This window comes from Micropterus dolomieu, linkage group LG13, assembly GCF_021292245.1.
Source record: "Micropterus dolomieu isolate WLL.071019.BEF.003 ecotype Adirondacks linkage group LG13, ASM2129224v1, whole genome shotgun sequence".
Taxonomy (NCBI): Eukaryota; Metazoa; Chordata; class Actinopteri; order Centrarchiformes; family Centrarchidae; genus Micropterus; species Micropterus dolomieu.
The window spans coordinates 25728089-25750526 of record NC_060162.1 but is presented as its reverse complement, the minus strand read 5'-3'; the positions used below and the strand labels follow the sequence as shown (position 1 = coordinate 25750526).

General features: G+C 39.7%; 1 protein-coding gene across 3 annotated transcripts in view; it reads left to right on the top strand.

Moving 5' to 3' along the window:
* LOC123981413 (transcription factor 4-like) overlaps positions 1 to 22438 on the top strand; it is a 245674-nt gene that overhangs the window by 209810 nt on the left and 13426 nt on the right. For 2 of the 3 annotated variants that reach the window (XM_046066215.1, XM_046066217.1), the window contains 4 exons: positions 13494 to 13632; positions 17628 to 17793; positions 20264 to 20493; positions 21703 to 21850. In XM_046066215.1, the coding sequence (XP_045922171.1) occupies positions 13494 to 13632; positions 17628 to 17793; positions 20264 to 20493; positions 21703 to 21850 (683 nt within the window). The remainder of the gene's footprint in view (positions 1 to 13493; positions 13633 to 17627; positions 17794 to 20263; positions 20494 to 21702; positions 21851 to 22438) is intronic. The other variant, XM_046066216.1, reaches the window with a different exon arrangement.

The following is a 22438-nucleotide window of genomic DNA, read 5'->3' as shown; positions in this document are numbered from 1 at the left end:
AGGGGGCGCTAGCGGCAGCATTACGCCATCCTCACCACAGTAGTTCAGGAGCTTTGTCTCTCTCTGGTCTTTGTTAAAGTATTTACTTTGAAGTGGTGTTTTCTAAATGGAGAGCACCTGTGGCAGAGGTGTGTGTGTGTGTGTGTGTGTGTGTGTGTGTGTGTGTGTGTGTGTGTGTGTGTGTGTGTCTGTGTGAGCGCATGCTGGTCAGCTCCCACAGAGATTATCTTCTTCTCACGCATATCTATCCAGCTGTCTCTCTCTCTCTCTCTCTCTCTCTCTCTCTCTCTGCCTGCATCTTTCCCTCTCACCTTTGTCCACCTCCCCTTGTATTTGTGTGTTTTTGTTGTATTTCCTGCTTCTTCAGCCCTAAATTTTGAATCAATAATGAAGGAACTCTAAAATGAATGGTGTGAGTCATACAGTCCTGAACCCACAGAAATGAACGTTTCAGTCTCACCGCTCTCATTAATGCTGTTTCCAGCAGCAGCAGGCAGCTGTTTTCTGCAAACAAGCTCTGATAAACCCGCTGTACCAAATGGCAGACAGACAAAGTTAGAGACTCGCTAGTGAAGAAAGTGGAAGAACTAGCATGCTAAAGGGAGGATTTTCTTGGAAATTGGTGGAGACCAAACCAGAGCTACAGGGACAGTAAATATTGGACTTAAATTCAACTTTATAGGGTGATCATATTCAAGTCTGTTATTTAACTTGTCGTGAAGTGTTGCCCCCAAAAAATGATTAATGCAGCACTAAGATAGTGAAGAAAGAAGTATTAGGCAACCGGTTCAGAAACGTAAGATATTAGGACATTTCATTTTTGGGAAGATATTAGTTTTACGTCATTTATTTCACCTTTTACGATTTTGTTGAAGTTGAGTAGATTGATAAGACATAACTGCTTTTTAAGGGAGGAAAGAAAGCTGTGTGGTGTGATTTGAACGTTACACTAAATCAAATATGGCGATGGGATCTAAATAACATCAACAACACAGTTTTTTATTTTGCTCTAAGTTTCATCAAAGGTTGTGTTTTTCAGACTGTGTATATATAGAACTCCTGGTTTTATCAATTAATTACTAAGATGTGAGAAACATGTGTTAAGATGATTTAACACTTTTTAACACAGATATGACAAAGTGGAAGGAAGAGAACAGAGAGTGTTTGGATTCATGATGTAATTTTGAGTTTGTGGTAAAGAAATGCTTAAACTCAATGGGAAATACTTGCAAACTACTTTTCACTTTTATTTGGCGGTACTTTTAAACACTTCTCTGCTCTTTGGACATCCCCAGAGACAGATTTGGCGTTTAGCTTTATGAGGTGGTGTGCGGCTTAGCCCAAGAAAACATTAAACGTGAGCTTCTTGTTAAGGGTAAGATTTGTACAAACTACTTTTCAGTTTAATCTTTAATCTTGTTTCAGATAAATTTCTGACATGTTTTTTTGTATGCATCCAGTGCAAATACTGTTTACTTCTGGATTCTTCAAAACACACAAACACAGAAGCTCACAAAAGGCTTATTGTGTTGTCATAAGGGTGTGTGTTGATTCAGGCTCTGGATTATTGGCTGATAGAAAAACAGACTCATTAAGGCTGAAACACAGCAGCTCTATAAAAGGTTTTTCCATGGGCCCGGGTCAGCCCTCTTTAGCCGTGCCGTGCCGAGCTAAACCATGATGACATGCCCTTCCACAGGGCCGACCATATCTGTGGCGGTCTCCTTCTCTAGCCGTGTCCTCAGCAGCTAAACTCATGTGTGGCTGTACTGCAGACTAGACATAAACTGATTTTAAGCCTTATTAGAGCTGTTAGGTTGCTGCTGATGAAAAGTGAACCTTTTCTGCTGTTGCAAAAGCTTTCCACTGGGGTGCGGGATATTTTTAGCGTGAAGAAGTTTCGGGAAATGCAATGTGTCTGTGGAGCTTCAGGTCTACAGGTCTAATCAAGCAGATAGGGACATATTCTGAGCTTTTTGGTCAGCGGATCAGTTTTAAAGATTGCAGGAAGGAGCAGTACAAACAGGACCAGCCTCAGTGAGATGAGAAGGGCTGCAGGCCACAGGCTCTTACTGTAGTTTGTGACCAGAACATGTCATCAAAGTAAACCATTAGAAGGTAAACAACTTTACCTTACTATGCTGTGCAGTAGAAAAACACTCACACTGTTCACGGCATGGCTACCCACCCCTTCTATGACAAAAAAAAACAACTACACACACGCACACTGCTATATAATTATCCCGGGCAAGTGCAAGTGCTGGTTAACATCACACTGGCGAGACTCAAACCTGACAGCCCACTGACATTGTGGGGACCCACCTCTATAGCGTATTTTAATTGGAGGAGCAGCTGGTACCAGAAGTCTTTTTCCTCACTGTAAATTCTCATCTTTTTGATCATTTTACAGTATTTTAGCTTTATGTTATGACCAGCAGAAAGAAATAAGTTTTTTTTTCTGTCCGCTTGGCATGGCTGATGGCTCAAATCAGAGTCATCTGTATTTCTGTACTAGGTCTGATACAATACCTAAGCAATAGGTTTCGCTAACAATACCAAAACTGGACATTACAATAGAGAGCCTAAGTCCCTCCTCTTCCGGTGGACCACCATGGGACCTTACTTTGGAATAAAAATGTACGGTAGTCAATGGCAAGAAACGACTAATTAATTTTTTGATCCCGTTTGAATTGTGCTCTGAATTACACATATGATGATGGTCAATTTAAAATTTACATTTAAAAGTCAAGAAAGTCACAGTTTGATGTAAAACTGTTGAGGTAAAAGACTGTAAAAATACATAATTACAAAGACTACAAACCCAAAAGTCGCATATGTCACATTGTAACATTTTCTCTGAATGACTGAAGCTAACGGTACTGAAGAAGCTAACGTCAAACAACTCCATGTGTAGATGATGTGATAAAAGGACAGTCATTGGATTAAACACATCAGGTGAGAGATATTTCTGTGTGGAACATAGCTGAGTTACATAGCTAGCAGCAACCAAGCAATGAACGTTAGCTAGCATTACCGCGCTAACATGGTGGTGATGTATATTGTGCGAGACGAGAGCTGTAGTTCATTGAACGGTTTTCACATAGAACGACATGTAACTTCACTGATTTACGACAAAGTGCAACTTTCTTTTAAACTGACAGTTCAAACAGGATCAAAAAATGTCTGTCGCCATTGACTACCATACATATTTTTTCCGAAATAAGGTGCCATGGGCCAGAAGTGGAAGCGAGTGACTTAGGCTCTCTATGTAAGACAATTCTGCAAAACCCTGGATTATGTTTTCTTTACAATGATTTTCTGTCCATTGTCAACGCTTTAAAAAATCTTTCTTTCTAAGGTAACTTTGGCAACTACAGCATAGTTAACATTACAGAAAGATTTTGGTCATGGTAAGTAAACTATGGGTAAGACACAGTTATGCAACTTAAACACTTGGTTAATGTTAGGTTCAATGTAAAAACATTGATTTAAGTCAGTTATTGTCTGAGAATAATTAAGCACCATTATGAATCTGACATTCTGACATTCACTGCCCACTCCATTTTGTGGACACATTTCAATTCAAAGTATTGAGGTTTAGTTCCCAGGTCTAGGTATAGTCTGTGTAGCATGTACAGTATGTACTTAGTACATCACACACACACACACACACACACACACACACACACACACAACCACACACAGCATAAACAGGAAGTTTGAACCAAAACAAAAGAACAAGACTCAATAGAAATACTGGGGGGAAAAAATGAGTGGCAAATAGAAATAATAAAGTGAGAGGAAAGGGTGAGGTCATCTCTGAAATGAAGCCATTGTGTTTGCTCTGAGACTGTTTTCTGGTTTTCTCATACATACATTCACTCTCTCTCTCTCCTAGTTTTCTGTCACTCTATGTCTCTTACTCATGTTTTTTTTTTAATCATCATCCCCCATCCCCTCTTTCCTGTCTTTCACTACTCTCTTTCCTTCTCCTTCCATTCATTTTGTCATTTTTATCTTTATTCACTTTCCTCTCTTCCTTTTCCAATCCACCCCTATTATTTTTTCTTTCTTATCTTTTTTCAACCTCTATTTCTGTCTCTGTCCGGCAGTTATTTCATTGTTACGCTCACTCACACACACACATACACATTTTCTCTCTTACTGACACATTTTATCACATATTTACATAATTACATATTTTGTCACTTTTGTTTCCATCTTCCTGTCTTGATGTACTTATTTTATCTTTTATCTTTCTCTGTGTCCCAATCCTTTCATATGCACACACATGTGCGGACACACACACACACATGCACACGCGCGCGCACACACACACACACACACACACACACACACACACACACACACACACACACACACAGCTGTATGTAGTTTGGCAGTGTTAGGCAGAGACGCCTGCAGGCTGAGGTCATAGCTCTGGGAAAACAGGTGGTAGACTGATGCGGGGGAGAGAGAGGACGAGAGACATATACATAGACATGAATGCATACATAGACACACTCAAATACATAAACGTATTACTGTAATGCATATGTAGATAAACACATATGTCCTGACATTTTACATTTATTTCAAATAGGTTTCTTTCTCTTTAACCTCAAATCATTACAGACAGTTTTTATATTATGTATAACACAAAATCCAAACCACAATAGAAAAGCAGAAAATATCTTTGTAAATGTTAAGTTATTGTCATGCTGTCAAGATGACATCTTGGAATCTGTACTGCTGTCTGTTACCCTGTGCTGTCTGCCTCTGATGATGGGTTTCCGTCATACTTGTTATTTTACTGCATTGCAGCCCAGTTCGTAGGGTGACTCTGGAACAGTTAAGGGAGAGAAGAGTCTCTCTCTCCATTAAGAAGTGTTATAGTAAGTGAAATGCATCGTAATCTGCACCACTTTGCTGGGAAACACACTAATGCTTTTTAATACTCTGCATCTCCTCTCTTTTCTCTGTCACTAAATTTATTCCTATAAGCTGATGGAGATCCAGAGTTGCCCATTTACTTCTAGTACAATAATAATAATAATAATTATAATAATAAACTGTTTTTATGACATACTTCTTAAACTGTTTTAAAACTATATGACCAAAAATATGTGGATACCCCAAACATATGTGTACTTACTGTATGTTCTGAGGCTGGTTGTCCTTGTTTGGGCTTTTTGGGCCATTGGTCCAATGAAGGTAAATCTTAATGCTACAACACAAAGTTATATTTTAGACAATCGTGTGCTTCCAATTCTGCGTCCAGGTTTGAAAATATTTTGGAAAACCCTACCAAAAGACTTAAAACTGTTATAGCAGCAGATTATTTCCCACGGTTTTCACTTCACATATGGCTGTAATGCACGGGTGTCCACATACTTCTGGCCGTGTAGCACAATACCTGATGGGAAACAAACAGCAGGCTGTTAATGACCAGTTGCTTTGCATTTCTTATATATACTGAATTTATTTGTTATACAGCACACAGTGTGATAGGTTCAGTCTACTGATTCAGGTTTTTATGGTAATTTATTCAGTGATGTAATGCTAGAAGTTTAAACACTGAGCTTCATCATCCACAAAGATCAAGATAAATAAAGTCGACCTCAAAATTGGTTAATGCAACATGGTTTTGAGTCTCAGGCCAAGCAACAAAAATGCCGAAATGTTTCTCAACCCTATTTACTTGGAGAACCAACTGTGTGATCTGAAGGTGCTCTTACTGCAGCAGTATCTTACATTCTTCATCAGAAGATGTAGTTTTGCCTTGGGGTGTTGAAAACTCAGGAGAAGGCCAGTAATGGGACCTTGAGTTGAGTTTTTATTTTTTAATGACCTGAATGAAGCTTCACACTCAACTATTTAGAGTATTTAACAGTACATATGTATAAAAAGGAATGATTTCAACTTAGTCTTATAATTAATTTCAGAATGTAAAATGTAAAAATTATTTTATAAAACATGAACACACATTTAAAAAAGTGCTTTCGCTAAAACATGAATTATACATTTACACATCAAAATGTTAATATGATCCATACATACATAAAGATAATTAGTTTAATGTGGGGCGGGACCGTTGGCAAATACCAATTTAAATACCATATTTGGCTGTTTATAGGCCTATATGGTTTTAAATTTACTGACAAACTGTTATATTTTTAATTCAGAAGAGACAAATTATCGTCTCTTTTTCACTCAGTATTAAGAGATCATCCAGATGCGTTTTGCTCAGAAGTCATTTACCTCACGACATTTTTCCAAATGACATATTCCCAGGGCATCCCACTCTCTCGCCCCTCTCTCCCCTTTTCCCTGTTTCATTTCTCACTTTTTATTGACATTTATTTTGACAGAAGAGTCTGTCATCCTTCAGTCTGTTCCTCACACGGGGGAAAAAAAACATACATATCACGCCACTGGAAAATGTTGCTGTACTTTTCCTCCCATGGAAGCCCAGCCTCAACACAGAGCGCTGTGTGTGTGTGTGTGTGTGTGTGTGTGTGTGTGTTGACGTTGCTACAGCAGGTGCTTTCTGTCAGGTGCTCAGTTTGCACAGAGTAGAGACTGTACAGTTTTACAGTTTTCCACTGCATGTGTGTGTGTGTGTGTGTTGGTGTGTTAATGTAGACTCCATACCAGTTTGTTTGCAGTTTAATAGCCAATGTACAGTATATTGCATCTAATAAATAAATCTTACAATTTATACATTTTGAAGGGAACAATGAATCTTTTAACCTTTACAAATGTCAGGGAACGGAAACTCTGCTCCCCACTGGTTTATAATCAATGATTTTGCAGAACCATACCCTCTAGCGCCACCTTCAGGAAAAAAAATGTTGCACAAATACATAGGAAATATCAAGATCTAATGGTCATATTTTCAGGAATTTATCTGATCACATTCCTGCTCCCCTGAGGATGAACCCTTTAGATCTTAATGACCTTTCTTCTAGTGTCACAACCAGGACGAACTGCACATTTAAATATTATGATTTCTTTTTCATGTAGTAAGTTGCACTGTGGTAAATGAGCTCTCTAGAGTTATAAAGCTGTCATGTGATGTATTTGTGTCTGGTAAAATTTCAAACTGGACTTCCTGCTTCATATTACATCTCCTCCTTTTTTCTCCTCCTCTGCAGAGGTGTTTTTTTCCGAATACAACCATAACTGAAAACGACAAATGGAAATTGCAGAAATCCGTCTAATACTGGGTGAAATATTACAATTTATGGAGTTAGTAAATTGACAGAGTTTATTCTTCTCTCAGACATGTTACTGCAGCAGCAGAGACAGACTTGTCCCTACTGTTTACAACTGCATGACAAATCTGTGTGCGTGTGTGTGTGTGTGTGTGTGTGTGTGCTATCTCTTGACCCAAAAACTCCCTTCTTCTTCTTTTTCTTCTTCTTCGTCTTCCTCTGTAATCAGTGCTCTCACACTCACACACATAATAAATGAACACCCTTCCCAGTGATCACCAACATTGCTGATGACATCTACTCAGCACCTCTTTCTCTGTCTTTGTCTTTTTTTACTTCAATCTGCTGTATTGGAATGACTTTTAGATAGTATCTAAATCTGTTAAGTATCCATTAGAATAAAATATATGAATAATTTACATCTCCTGTCATGTAGCATTATGTGTCTATAGTATTGAGCATCGAAAATTGTAAAGTGCAAATGTCGGGACAGATTTTTAGTCTTGTTTGAAAAGATATTTCTGATTTAAATGAGGAAACAATTACATTATTTATCAGTGATACACTCATGTATTGAAGCAGATTCAAAAATAAAGGAAGGACTTGCTGCACATAAAAAGAAAACTCCTTAAAACATTCTGTTATTTACAAACATTATCTGCAAGTGGTGGGCCTACAGTGAGTTTTGCACAAGTAACCCTGATGAAACACATGGGAAATCTGTTACTTGTTCTTCTACTCATACTTGCCAACCCTCCTGATTTTCCCAGGAGACGGGTCACAATTCTCCCATAATCCTTCAAATTTATGACAAATGTCCACACCTTTTTGTTTTTTATTCACCATACCACAACCTCTTTCTGCCACTGTACAGCTGGTATAAGCACTACAACTCTAGATAGACATGTCTGCTGTTTCCACCCGGACAACAATACAGCTACACCAAATGTCATTTCTGACATGCACGTGATGCGGAACAAATCTGCTCACTCCATGTTATTTTTTATCCCCACCAGATTTTCGTCAACTCTCACTTGACGCACACCAGCTTTGCGTCAAGTCCTGGCCCCTACTTTGACTTTGATTGGCTAACTCTAATCCTAACAATGACAAACCTAACCAGCGGAGGGAGGGAGTTCAAGCCAATCAGAGGCTGTTGTAAGGAAAAAGTTACGCATAATGAAAGTGCTAAGAGAAAGAAATACTCAAGCAAATTTCAGAAGTCCTGGTAAGACATTTATGCCAGAGCTTTACACCAGAGGGTTCAGTTATTCTCTTTTCTGAGAATTAAAAGCATTTAACATAAAAATGCAGTTGCAGTGTACTTATTAGCTATTTTCATTCTTTAAAAGTCACCAGAAAACAAGAAACAATGATTCCCAACAACAGTTTCAGTTCATTTCTATAAAAATCATTTTACAGTGATGTATCAACCTAGCCTATATATAATATTAGGTTTTGTCAAGGTTACATTATGATCATGTGATAATACAAGAAGCTAAAAGGCTTCTTGGTGCTGCAATCAGAAAGCTCAGACATCCTAAATGTATGTATTGAGCTACTGTATGTCACACAGGATGTCATGAAAGGAGTCATGAATTTTAGCAGTCTGGTGTGCAGCAACCAGCTGTCAGATTGTGGAAGGTCCTTGAACGCTCCAACAGAGAGATTGCCCAAAACACTTTGTATTGTTGTGATGTGATAATGCAGTTTTTTTGCAGTCAGTGACTGTTTTGGAAAACTCCCCCTGTTGGTGCATTCAAGGACACTCCCACATCTGGGAGAGTTGGCTGCTTAACAGCTACTTCTTTTTTTTAAAAATCAAAATATTCTCCTCATTCTCTTCACAGTAACCATGTGTGCGTCTCAGCCGTTATCTGGGTTTCATTTTCAGACACAGCGTCTCAAGTATCTGACGCTTTCCAGCTGTCAAAAACCAAGTCACAGATGTCCGAGTGTCCTTGAATGCAACTCTGACAACAATCTGAACAAAACAAAACAAATGTGAACCCTTTGACGAGATTATCTTAACTCAAGATCTACTTATGAGCTTTTTCCGCAGCTTTCAACTGCTTTCGGTCATGGTTAAGTTTACTCGTTATGGTAAAATCAAAACATGTCACCGATGCTTCGTTATTCTTATTGGCTATATGATTGAGTTTATCTGTCATCCAATCAGACGTCCTGGACCTGAGGGACGTTCGGTAAGTGGGCGTGGCTGTGGTTCGTGGTGACTGAGCTACACCAGAGGCAGATCAGTTTATGTGTAATTTATTTATATTTTTCTGCTCCGTCTGTCTCCTCGTCTTCCCTCCTCATTGAACTAAATTAAGCAAGAGAGAAGGAAGGCTCGTTAAAATATAAAAGCTCTCCATTAAAAATGTACGCCACCCTCTATGTCTGCCTCTCTGCTGCCATTTTACATTTGGGAATCCAGGCAGTGATGAAAGGCAGAGAACGGAAAGAAAAGACAGAGGCAAGTAATAAATAAGAGAGCAAAGAGACGTATGGACGGAGAACGCTCAGTGCACATGCATGTGAACAAGCCAGTCGACATTTTGTGATATTTGCATGGGGCGAGAGGGGAGTTTGGCATGTGGTGGGCAAGACCTCGCTGACAGCCAGCTGGATTAGCAGACAGACAGAGGGATTTGATTTTCAAAACAACTTTATTTACACTATGGTTATCATACAGTACATCAAAGGAGACAGTAGTGATCATGTATTTCATCTGAAGCTAACACTGAACATTACGTTCCATCCGGAGCAGAGCAGATCGGAATAACACCACTGTTGGATAATAAAATCGGTGACATATTTCATAGCTTTGCTACACATGTAGCCGTCTGCGAAGAGAACAGACTGAAAACATGTTGACCATCCTTGTTTTCCATCTAATTCTCCCTGTTTTTACAAACCACCAGTGTCTTTTCACCTCTAGTGCATAATCTACTGTTATAATCTGCTCCAAAAGTGAGCATAGTTTGTGACAGTTTTTTCAATGAATACCCTGAAAACATTTGCTAAGTTCTCAAGAATGAAACGCCTCAATCCTTATACACTGCCCAAGAACTCTCAGTCACCAAGGGGCCCCCACTCTCAATTGGTTTTAGTAACCTGATCAATTGCAAATTTGTTGGGGAATTTGCACCAATGTCAAGTACAGCCATTTCTGTACCAGCTGATTTAGTTGCCCTGTCTTGTTAACGTCAACGTCTAGTTTAAAGACCTTTGCTCACGTGGTATATATTCCATCGTAGTGCTGGGCATATTCAAATGAACCCAAGCTGACGCAGAGAAAACCTGGGGCCAAGCAGTTTTATTCTAGTTGATGTTGAGCTTATTGGAGGGTGTTTCCCAAGGTTGGAAAAGCAGTCAAGCCAATCAGAGCTTTGTAGGCGGAACCCCGCCTGTTTTATTTTTTAAAAGTCTGTTTTACAGGTGTGGGGCGCATGTGAAAATGCAGAAACTAATACATTGCCTCAAGTGATGTGTCACTTGTCACTGAAGATTACAAGTTTGAAAATGAAGAATGAGTGCGTCATCTCACTATGCCAGAGGGTGCTGTAAGATGATTTACAGAACTAATAACTCTTAAATCAACATTTATTTGTTGGACGTGAGTTAAGTGCTCCTTTCAACCCCTGCCACGTCTTCTGTTTTGACAGAAAATGAAATGAAAATGACAATGGCTGAATGGATTTGTTACACGCTGCTAATTGGTCAGGGTAAAATACCCCCCCCCAAACAGAAAATAGCATACATGAGCGCCATGTCAGGCTAAATAATGCTTTCAAATGAAATGGCAATTCAGTCTGTTTTTCACACAAATAAAGACCCTCCACACTGTGTCCACACGGCCATTCAGCTTACTATTGTTAAAAACTTTACACAACATTAATATACCACCTAACCATTCACGATATCCAGATCAAAATATCTATCATGATTCAAATCTGTCCTTGCTGATATGGAAAGTAAAAAGCTCAGGAAAAGGAGGGTGAGAGAGAGACTATTTTGAACCACAGGATGCCACAAGAAAGCTGGCATCACACACACACACACACACACACACATTTAAAGAGAGCCCATCTCGTGCCAAAACAGTGAGTCCCTGCTGGAAGCTGCTCGGTGCGCTGGGAATTAGAAATCCCACAATTAAACATATGGGCATTAAGATAATTGTCAGTTGTTGTGCTGTCGTGTGTACATGTTTGTGTGTGTGTGTGTGCGTGTGTGTGTGTGTGTGTGTGCGTGTGTGTGTGTGTGTGTGTGTGGCAAACAGATGGATAGGACTCAGCCAAGCACACACACACGCACACACAGTATTACCCTGAAAACACAAGTAAAAAACAAGAAGACACACTCTAGTAGAAAAAGAAAAACTGTAAATATACATGTCAGACATGCAGATATGAACCTGGAGTGAGACACACACAGACTCACACAAGCACAGTTTGTCTACCTGAGTTGTACTATAGTCGAATCAGGCGGGATGGTGTGTGTTTGTGTGTGTGTGTGTTTGAGAGAGAGATGGAGATCTTCGGCGTCTTAGAAAGGCTGAGGATGCCCTCCGCAGGCCAATTATAGAACTACAACATGTGGAGGTGAAGGACAGAAAAGCATTTTACTTTTATTAATTAAGTGTTAGATTTGTTTTACAGTGGTTATTTTTATGTCCATCTCAGTATCCAGTTGTTTTGCAATGTTGGAAGACGTGGCATTTTTCTTCCTCAATCAATCAAATTACTGTACCCATATTTTCATTTTCATAATACAAATTAAAACCAAGATATATAAATAAATGATTCACAATTTAAGTAATTATGGGACTAAATTGGATTAATAAAATAATCAATAAAACATGCTGCTACTGAGGGCAGTATATAAGTCTATTGTTTTTATATAGCACAAAACCACACTTTAGTCTCAGAGGCCCTTACAATCTGAACCACATGTTCATGTTTGTTTATTTTTTTGCACAGTACCAACAGAGAGAATTCCAATGGGTTAAATCACTAGAATAAAAACACAAGTTAACAGTAGATAAGCAGGCAGAGCCTAAATGCAGATAGGTTGTACGTGTACTGGAGGGGAGCAAAATAATTACAGACAACAGCATAAAATCATCTGATCAACATCAGTACAGTACTGTTATAGATGCAAATCACAACAAAAAGGTACTTGCAATTAGCAGTAGAACATTTTATAAACCATTTTTAAAAAACCACTGGGGACAATTTACAAAATCAGTTGGTTTTGAATTCCAGATTCTCAGAAACATTTTTTCATTTCTTGAAAAAGGTTTGAGATATTCTACATTTTTTCTTTCTGTAAACAGATCCCATGAAAATAAAAACCAGCAATGAACTGATTCAAATAACAATTATTGTCGTGTTACTAAGTTACAGAGCTTTGTTGTCCTCCAAAAACTATTAAAAAACATGAATGAGCAACACTGTCACACTGGTGACATGTTCCTTCATCACACACGCTGTAGTTTATTATGACTGTTTAGTATTATTGGCTTTTTGATGCATCCTCCAATTAGTACATCGCTACATATGATAATATGCTTGCTACAGTGTGCTGGCGGTCAGCACTGCATAAAATGACAGTAACACTAATATTATAGCCTACCTACCATAAAGGGCAGAATTGCGGTCTCTCCTTGATGGCAACTTTGTTGCAATATTGCAGCCATCTAGAGCAATGATTTCTCTCTCTCTTTCTCTCTCTCTCTCTCCTTAATATTTAGTTATTTATTCATCTCCGCCGGTAACGTTAGTTAGTGTATTAGAGACCCCCACAAAGCTCAGATTATAACTTGAACCCTGGCTGTTAGAGTAACGTTTACTAAAAACTACAGTGCCCCGATGTGTCACAAAATCATTTAGCCTTTTTTTATAAAACAATTTTTAGTGTTTATGTTTAAGTTTTGGCCTTTTCATGGGATTTGTTAAGCATCATCCTTTAAAGACGGAGGTTAATGGCTGATAACATAATGAGAAAAGTAAACAATGCATGTTAATGGGCTCTGATTTAAAAAAATAAAAACCAACAAAATGATAATAGATTTAACACAACCTAGAAGTGCAAGGGAGCCCAAATAAGCCTGAAACCGTCAGCTCAGACTTAAAACAGGTTCATACTACATCTGGACTTTAGAAGTTGTGCCTCGGTTGTGTTTGCATCAACTGCAGAATCAGAGCAGCTGTTTGTTCAAATTTAAATCCCTCTCACCATCTTTTGCTCTCTCCTCTCTCTGATTTCCAGGTGGCCTCTCACAGAGAAGACGGCAGCAGCGTGGGCAGTTTGCGTGGGGGGCATTCAATGGCGGGTCAGGTGCCAGGGCCTCAGCTCCCCGTTCAGTCGGCCACCTCGCCGGACCTCAGTCAGCCCGACCCGTACCGCGGTAAGACCAACATCAGTTATATCGATATAACTGAGCGTCCGACAGTGTTCCCAAATCCTAAATTTGTATGCTGCCAGGAATGTTACGTTGTTACTTTGTATAGACATTTCTGCTTAATTATTCACAAAACTCTTTTGTATTTTAATGACTTCTACTGAAACTTATACAGATGTAAAAGTACCAGCATTCATGTTCAGGCACTTGTATTCCAACATGCACACAAACTCAACAAATTAACTTTTCAAACCCCAAATAATAATAATAATAATAATAATAATAATAATAATAATAATTTCTTTAAAAATAAAAATAAAAATTGAAAACGGCGGCACAGTGGTCCAGTGGATAGCACTGGGGCCTCACAGCTAGAAGGTCGTCCCGGCCTTTCTGTTCTCCCCGTGTCTGCGTGGGTTTCCTCCTGGTGCTCCGGTTTCCCCCACCATCAAAAATAATGTTAGGTTCTCCAGTCAGTGCTATTGACCAGACACTGATAAACATCTGGAGTTGGTCCCCGGGCGCTGCACAGCGGCTGCCCACTGCTCCCTTGAGGGATGGGTTAAATGCGGAGAATGAATTTCGCAACATGTAGTATCTTCTTAAAGAAGCTTTGGAGGAGATGGAGGAGCACAAAAGGGAAAGAAAAGTAAAGGTGAAGAGAAGGTGAAAAAGACATTCTGTAAACATTTGAAAGAGGAAGAAAATAATCGATAGAGATGATCTGCAGAGAAAGCTGAAGGGGAAGAAAAAGAAAGACGACAAAAAATTCATAAATAGCAGAAAAAGAGCAGACTGAAAATCATGAGAAGAAAAAGATGAAAAAGCAGAGAAAGACATCAAAGATGTCAAATGACTAAAGACAGTTGGAGAAAAAAAAGCAAATTAAGTGGGAAGAGAAAAAAGAAGAAAAATATTCAAAAGCCAAAAGAAGAAGATGAGTAAGAACAACACAATATAGATATGGACCGTGGTGCAGTGGTGATCTGGCCTCTCTGGCTTCCTCCCACGGTCCAAAGACTTGCAGGTTAGGGCACGACTCTAAATTGCCCATACTGGGTGTGACTAAATGATTGTTTGTCTCTATGTCTCAGCACTATGATTGACCGGCAACCTGTCCAGGCTGTACCCTGATGCCTACTGGGATTGGCCCCAGCTCCCCCTTGACCCTCTAAGAATTAACAGTATAGATAATTTATAGATGTAGAAGAAAGAAAGTAAGTGAAATGAAAACATTGTAGAGGACAGACAAGAGAAAATGGGGAGGAGGAATAAATGGAGATGCAAAACAAAGCAGATGAGACTGAATAGAGGGGGAAAAGTTGTAAGTCAAATATGGGCTATCCAGGCGATCCCAGGCGCACATGTGGAGTTAGACCTCAGCAAGCCTCGACTTCACTGCCCAAGTGGTAAAAAATGAGCAGCGTAAATAAATATAGAGTATGAAGGATATGAATATGGAGGAGGAAACGTGTATATTAGCGTGCTGTGGAGCAAATTAGCCCTGTGCTCATTTTTAAAGGCTGAAAATGAGTCTGCTGGCAGCAAAGTTCAGCCAGCTGCAGCCAGAGCCAAGTGTGTAATGAGGTGAGAAAGAGAAACACACACACTCAGGCAGAATAAGAAGTTCCTTACTCTCACACATGCACACACACACACACACACACACAGAGTTGAGGCTGTAAATAGAGGGTATTAAAATGTTTTTGGCAGCTAATACTTCAAACTCAGTAGCAGAGCTGTGGTTTCCTCCTCTCTCTCTCTCTCGCTCTCTCTCGCTCTCAATTTAAAATAATTATGAGCAGTGGAGATTTATATTATATTGATGGTTTATTATGTTTATATTTATAATTCATTTATATACTTCATATACTGTCTTTCTCCCTTTTTTAATTACCTAAATAAACAAAAAATAGCAATACAAGGGGGAAAAAAATATTTAAACAAATGAAGGAGGGCTAAACCATTTAGAGTGTCTTATATGTAATCTCTATAAACAGATTGGTACTGAAAGAGTTCTGGTTCCCATTTGTAGTCCACAAGTCCATGAGTACTATTGACCAGAAACAGCCAGGATGCATGGGCCAAAATGTAATCTTGGAACCCATGAGTTATCACATGACGACAATTTAACTTTTCTTTATCATTCTCAGTATTAGGATGGATTAGCTGTTTATTAGCTTTTTTAAAAATGTGTCTGCAAACCGTTGTGAAGCGCTAGCCAATGGGTTCTGAGATTGCTAATCGGACCGTAACAATGACAAGCGCATTGAAAAAGGGAGTCTTTGCCCGTTATCCGGCTACCCGCTGGCTACATCGGAAGCCCTGAAACATTGGCCGTTGCCCCTAGAGGCTGAATCATTGTCAGATGATAGCAGATGGGCCACCCCCCCACCACCACCCATTTTGTGTTCAGTCTCCTCAGTGTCAGTTTGTGTCTGTCTGGGTTCAATCAGGCATTTAGAAGCACAAAGTCACTTTTCACAGTTTCAAGCTTTTTTAAATACAGCTATTTATGCACAAACACAGCGATTGTATGACACAAACAAAACCCAGGCCGTCACTCAAAGCTGCACACAAAATGCCTCCAGTCAGGCAGACGGAGATTCAAAATGGCCGACAGTTGGTTGTGTGTGTGTGGGAACAGAGTGGAGTGTTTTGTGTTGACTGAGAAGTTGGCAGCGTCCCAGCGACGGATCCATGCAGCCGTCAAATAAAGACTGCGCTGTTCAGCTGAGGAGAGAGGCAGATAGAGGGTACAGAGGCTTTACGTTTGCATCACAGCTCTCCTATGCCGCCATCTTGGAGGTCGACTGGAGAATTAGTCGTGTTCAGACAGGGCTGCTGCTGCATTCACACTACGTCAGCAGAATGGGAAGAACGGGCTTACATATTCTGTCTTTAGAAGGTTTTTTTAATTTTATTTGTAGAGGTTAACCAACAAATGACACAGATTCAAACAGTGTGTAGCTCATTTTTTCTTACATTAGTGTTAATAATAGATTCTATGTAGATGTAGCTGACAGTGATGGAGGCTTTGCAGCTATATTGCCACCGTTTTGTTACTACTGATGTGGTTCCTGAGTGGGAGATGTTGTCAGAAATTATTGATAAGTCTGACCTGGAATTACCTCTAGAAACTGATGTACACTACGCAACATAATGTTCACACGTCAACAAACCAGTCTGCCCCTTTTTAATGAACCAAGAAGTGTGACTTTAGTAAGGTATTCCTACATCTAGAAGTACCCCATTTCATAGTCACACAAAATAAGTAATTTGTCAGTTGCTTCTGAAAAAACCAATGTATGAGTGTTTTTTTATATGTCTCTGCTACTGGATGGCTGAGGTTTGGTTAAGTTTGGCCACTTGGTTAAGGTTAGGAAAAGTTTGTGGTCATGGTTGAAAGAAACCAACATTGACTGGTGGAAGTGGATGTGAACAGTGGTCATCTTGTCAAAGTTCCTCAACCATCCATCCAAACAAACATCCTCCCTAGACTGTTTTCTGACTGCCTAAAAATGTCACGCTACTTGCTTACACTTAACACATGTTGCTTGGGGAGCACAGTTATCCTTCGTCAACTCAGTTCTCACCACCTAGACTAAACACAACTTTCATGGTGCTGTAAGTCATGCTACTTTACTACTGAGAGCAAGTCATTTGGACAACTTTTTTGAGGAAATTTTAAGCCTGAGTATTTACGTCAATTTAAAGTGGGTGTAAATGTCAAATTGTCTGATGCATTTCAGGATTCAAAATAGGCAACCTCTCTGTCACAAGTCTGCATCCATGGTCTTTAGGCTATAATCTGCACATGAAGGGCAGCTAAATCAAATACATATTGTATTTGTACCAAAATACACGTTTTCTTTCAGCCAATGGAGTTGGCCCAGGTTTCATCACGTGACCTAAGTCAAGATGCCATAAATTGTATTTATCTGTGTGCATCTTCTAATCCCTCCTCTCCTTTCTCCCCCCACTCCTCCATCCTCCCGCAGCCCTGTCCGGAGGCCTTCAGGGCCAGAGCACCTCCTCCGTCAGCTCGGAGATCAAGTCTGAGGACGAGGGGGACGAGAACCTCCTGCAGGACACAAAACCCCTGGACTCCAAGAAGGAGGATCCCGACAGCAAGGACCTCAAAGCTCTTGATAGGTCAAGATCTAGGTAACCCCGCCTACCCACAGACGTTCGCTTCCATCAAAAATCTAAGCTGGGCTGGTACTTGCGTTTCCCCAAAACACCTACATGCTCAGAGATCTTCCTTGTTCAAAATGTCATTGATAAAAAAAAACTCTCCAGGAGACTCTTACACTTGAATTGGATTTTTTATAAACTGAAGTGACAATCTGTTTGATCAACATTTGATCATTCAGCATCTTCATAGGATAGAGCATGAATTTAAAACGAGACATGTGAGATTTACCACTTTACCATGAGGCAGGACTTTTTTACACTGTGGCATCACTACTGACTTAAGTAAAATACTTTTTCCACCACTGGGCAGCAACCACAAAAACAAAACTCAGTGTTCAGTTGAGATCAGAAACATGAGCTTGTTTTTTGGAGAGAAGGTAGACAAGGAAGGACTTTAAGCTGAGAGTGTTTTGGGAACCAGCCTCTTGACTTTGATGAAGTGACCAAGTGTGATGAGAAGCAGCTAAATACATCAGCTAATACAGAGACTTCTTGTACGCTAAATGTCCGTGTCCACCAGGCATCGCTCTTTTTTAACACGGCTGCTGTTGATGTTTCTGAGCAAAGAAAGCACCGTAAAGACGAAGAGACATTCCTGGTGGACGTGCAGCTCACGGTTGATTCCGTCAGTCTCTCCATGGTTTTGGGCCTGGTTTTAACTGTTTCTCACACAACAGAGTAGAGCCCACAGTCAATATTCTCAAAGAAGTGCCGCCTCACATTCAGAGCTGGGAAATCAGCACCAACAGAAACATTGAAAATGAACATTCTTGCTGTTGACGAGAAACTACAAGCCTTCAGCTAGATTTGAATCAATAAAAGATCAAAAGTGTTAGTTTTGGTAATTTCCCATCCTGGATGTGAGCAGTCTTCACCCCTCCAACGACATTTTTCACCTGGAGGACAACTCAAATCAGAAACATTTGGATTCCAAACCCAGAGATTTGTATATCATGGTGGCGGTCATGATGATGATAATAATGACGATGATGATGACGATGACGATGATGATGGTGATGATGATGATGAAGATAAAAAAACAATGAACATGAAATGTTACCCATGCTGTGTTACAGGGTTTGGGAACTTACTGTCATGTGATCCAACAAAGTCGTTGGCAGCTGGTTGTCTGCACTTCATTGTGCTTCTGGTCACCTTTGGCCTCATGTGGATGCCCATTTTTGCATTGGTGTGGAGTTAGAAAGAAACTTATGAGACCTCTAAAGCCTGCTCCTCATCTCTGCTTGAGGCTTGCAGGGGCTACATTAGCCCTTACTAGCATAACACACCCAATCCCCAGCTGATGTCCATTTGCTATTAAATGTCCATAAATACATTTAGAAATCTTAGAAAAAAGAGGCTTTAGAAATTTTCCTGAGAATCATCAGGTTCTCAGGTTTTCTTCAGTAGTGATAGTTGATGCAGTAATAGTTAATTTGCCTTACTGCCCTAAAAACACCTACCTGTTGCTGAGCTTACATTACATGGCATAAATTTTTGTTTATTTAAAAAAAATATTTTGCCTATATTTTCCCAGGCAGGTCAGTTAAGAACCCATTCTTATTTACAATGACGGCCTGGTCAGAGGTTAAAATGCCTCCAATAGGGAAGGGGTGTAAGGATTAAATCAAAAAGAAGTGTGCCATATATCAACAACAATATACTAACAAGCATCAAATAAGCCTATTGTTTTAGCATGTTTCCATCTGTCACATTAGCAAAACATCTTAGACTTACACCATTTTCACAAAAAAAAATTTCCAATTTCACAGTGAGCTGACTAAAAAATAAAAAAGAAAGAAGCTTTAAGATCCATTTTAAAATACAAGGACATCGCTCCAGGTGGGATTTGAATAACACGAGGACCAGCCAACTCCCTTAAAACCTGTTGGCAGCTGTAATTATTACTTGGGTGGGCGTGAGAAATTACCCACAAACGCGCTGTGGACGGGATTAAAATCACTGACCAGGGCAGTTAATGTTAAAATCATCCCACCTGACCTTGGGAAATGAATCCAGTCCGAATGGGACTCATTACCTAATTCTTCTTGTAACTTCTGTACTAAAAGATATACATAAAGTTTCAGTTATTGAAACATCCATCTTCAAATGGCTTTGTTTCATCCTGGCGCCATGTCTTCTGTACTGCGCCAGTTTGTGTAGAGTGGATCCTCCTCTTCTGGTTGTTTCACTGTACATTTTCAGTCAAAAATCTCAGATGTAAACATGCAGTTGCTGCTGACATCTGTGGCAGACTTGGAATACCCAGAATGCAGCACAACATGATGTCTGTTCCCAAGCCCAGTTCCTTGTTATCGTGTCACTCAGTGAATCATTTTGTAAAGCTTGCGCTTTCATCCTCAAATCCTCCCCTTCCTCCTCCTCGTCCCCTGCTTTCTCTTGCCTGGCTCCTCCTCGCGCTCATCATTGGTCACCATAGCAACAACGACGACGAGGACCTGTCTCCGGAGCAGAAGATGGAGAGAGAGAGGGAACGGAGGATGGCCAACAACGCACGGGAGCGTCTGCGCGTCCGTGACATCAACGAGGCATTCAAGGAGCTGGGCAGGATGGTCCAGCTGCACCTGAAGAGCGATAAACCTCAGACCAAGTTACTGATCCTGCACCAGGCCGTGGCTGTCATCCTCAGTCTGGAGCAACAAGTCCGAGGTCAGTTTCATTAAACAACACATGACCTTTGACCTCAGTAACTAACATTATAAACCACAGACAACTACTGCACCAGATTTCTTTGCTTTTATCCTCCTTTTTTTTATTTGTTCGTTTGTTTGTTGTGGGCCGAAATTGTGTCTACACAGGTTGTCCATTATAATTATAGAAAAAACACAAACTCCCCAGTTATGATCATATCACCAATGGACATTTTATATTCATGTATTATATACAATTATGAACCTGCTAGTGACCAAGTTCTAGATTAAACAAATTTGATTTAAAGTTCATTTGAGTTAACTTTATCCCTAAAGTCCACCTTTTTTTTTTTGGTGACTGATCTTGAATCTTTTTGTCTACAGTCATTATCCTTGGCTGGTCTGAAAGGAAACTCTTTCAAACTAACCAAGCAAAAACAGTCCCCAGCTGTTTTAGGAAATTGGGGTTTTTTTTGTTTTTTTTAATCGGATTTGGTAACAGAAATATGTAGAGTAATGCAAAGTTACAGATAGAATCAACTATATGTTATACTATACATTATTTGCCCTTTCAAATGATAGTTTGTCAAGGTTGAGTGTGGGTTCAACCAGATGCCATCACTAATAAGGTGAAATTATTCACACATTATCTCCCGAACCACAGGTGGCTTTACCTTTTATAAACGCATGCTGTGCAGCCAAGCTTTGTTCAAACTCACAGAACTTTATTTTAAATCTTAGGGGAGGTTTTGAAGTTTCTGCAAATATGTCAGGTTAATTTTGGGCAAATGCGTGTGATATTATTACGATATGTAAAAATAAATAGAAGAAAAACTGTCTTTATTCTAACTTTAAAGATGCTTTAATGGAAATGTAAGGTGGAAATCAGGGTTCAAGAGGTTAAATATGATACTTTCTAGCGCATGTAGTGCTCCAGGAGCTCCAGGAGAGGGCAGCAGTGGAACCTGTTGATTGTGTTCAACCTGGCTGAAGGTTTTGCCTTCTTCAAATATCAGAAATCAGAAACAGCTTTATTGCCAAGTAGTTTTTACACATACAGGGAATTTGCTCTGGTGACTAGGTGAGTAACGGTCTTCAGTCTAATTAGTCCGTCTAATTTAGTTTTTTTTACTAGTAATGAGACACAAAACACTGTCAGGACACTTTTTTACAGACAGAAAACAACAGAATTAATGACAGTCTCTCCTCTCTCTCTCCCTCTGTCCAGAGCGAAACCTGAACCCCAAGGCGGCCTGTCTGAAGCGTCGTGAGGAGGAGAAGGTCACCGTGACATCGGACGGAGCTCCCCTTTCATTGGCCGCCGTGCACCACGCCGCCGCTGCCATGGGCGACGGGTCAAACCCCTTGGGACAAATGTAAAACGCAGCAACATCTCCTCCCCCCCTGAATGGTCAGATTTCACTTATAAACTAATCTGCTGTTGTACCTTTAATTCAAACCAAAGAATTGGAATTCAGAAACCAGTCCAGAAACTTCAAGCAAACATTTTATAAATCCCATCACTTAAAATTTAAAATATATGGCAAGCTAAATACACCTCAAATGAAAATAAGTCGAAGTGACCAGTATATAGGTTTTTGGTGTTTTTTATGTATATATATATATATTTGGCTTTCAATGAGGAAATGGGAAATCCTTTTTTCAGGATCAAAAGTTATCTGAGAAGATGGACAAGTAATGATTTGTCCATCAGTTGTCTGATGTCCATTCGTGCAGTGTCTGTGTACTTTGAAACCATTTGTTTCCTGCAGAATAGAATTATATTAACCAAAACAAAAATTTGACTTGAAAGACAAAATTTGATATTTCAACCTTTTTTATAAAGACTTTTAAAGACCTATACAGATATGTAATGTGTATGTAGTTTGGGATTTCAAAGAATAATGAATCACTACATTGGGGTGATTTGTTTGTATTTATGTTAGTCTTTGGTAATACAAAAG